The following is a 761-nucleotide window of genomic DNA, read 5'->3' as shown; positions in this document are numbered from 1 at the left end:
TATTTTTGTTAGGGGATGCAGAACAGCTGCCTCCTGCCTGGCTTGGGTCATGCTCTGAAGGCCGGGGCGCACCATCACCACCACCATCACCATCATCACCACCACGATTATGATTATCTGTACAAACTCCAACTCCGCTGCAAGAGAGACAGACAGACTTTTAAGCCACCAGAAAAAACAGCGCGTAACTGAGTACAAGAACTGCTAGTGTGGCTGAGAAGCAATGACACTGCTGCATCCTTCCCCCAGAAAGCTCTCACACATGCCTGTGTGGGCTCTGCATGCTTTGAACCAGCTCCTTAACAAAAAACTCATTAATTCACTTTCTCAGAGATACAGAAGAGTCTCGAGGAGGGATCTTTAAAGACCATCTACAAAGCAGAGAGTTTCCAAGCTACATGGCAGACAAGTGTTCCCAAAGCCCTCCTGGCTACAGTGTGCTGGATGTCCCCACTGCTAGATACAAAACCAGCAGCACGAGCGTGCCCCACTCAGGGCCATGGAGCCATGAACCAGCACAATTCATCCTACCAATTAATTTACCTAAACAAGCTAAAGTTTTGCAGTTCTTCCCATTACCACTACTCCTTCCTCCAGGGAGGACTGGACCAAAGTCCTCTTTGGCACACCCTCACACCAGGCACAGGTCCCCTCTGTCACTGGGGGTCAGACAGTGTCACAGGAAGCCTGCAGCGCAGCACAACAGCACCAGCACCGACAGCCCCCTCTCCCTGACACCGGCCCATCCGCCACAGGGCACA

The 761-nt window shown here is 51.9% G+C and overlaps 1 protein-coding gene across 1 annotated transcript in view; it reads right to left on the bottom strand.

Annotated features, from left to right (window-relative positions):
- The window catches only part of PMEPA1 (prostate transmembrane protein, androgen induced 1), an 8,022-nt gene extending 7,893 nt beyond the window's left edge, over positions 1-129 (bottom strand). Inside the window, exon 1 of the mRNA XM_010135638.1 lies at positions 74-129. Coding sequence (XP_010133940.1) covers positions 74-96 — 23 coding nt within the window. The 5' untranslated portion in view covers positions 97-129. The remainder of the gene's footprint in view (positions 1-73) is intronic.
- Positions 130-761: the final 632 nt, after the last annotated feature.

The sequence above is a fragment of the Buceros rhinoceros genome, unplaced genomic scaffold (genome assembly GCF_000710305.1).
Source record: "Buceros rhinoceros silvestris isolate BGI_N320 unplaced genomic scaffold, ASM71030v1 scaffold29264, whole genome shotgun sequence".
Lineage (NCBI taxonomy): Eukaryota > Metazoa > Chordata > Aves > Bucerotiformes > Bucerotidae > Buceros > Buceros rhinoceros.
Note: the sequence above shows the minus strand (reverse complement) of the source record. Positions and strands in the feature narration are given on the sequence as shown.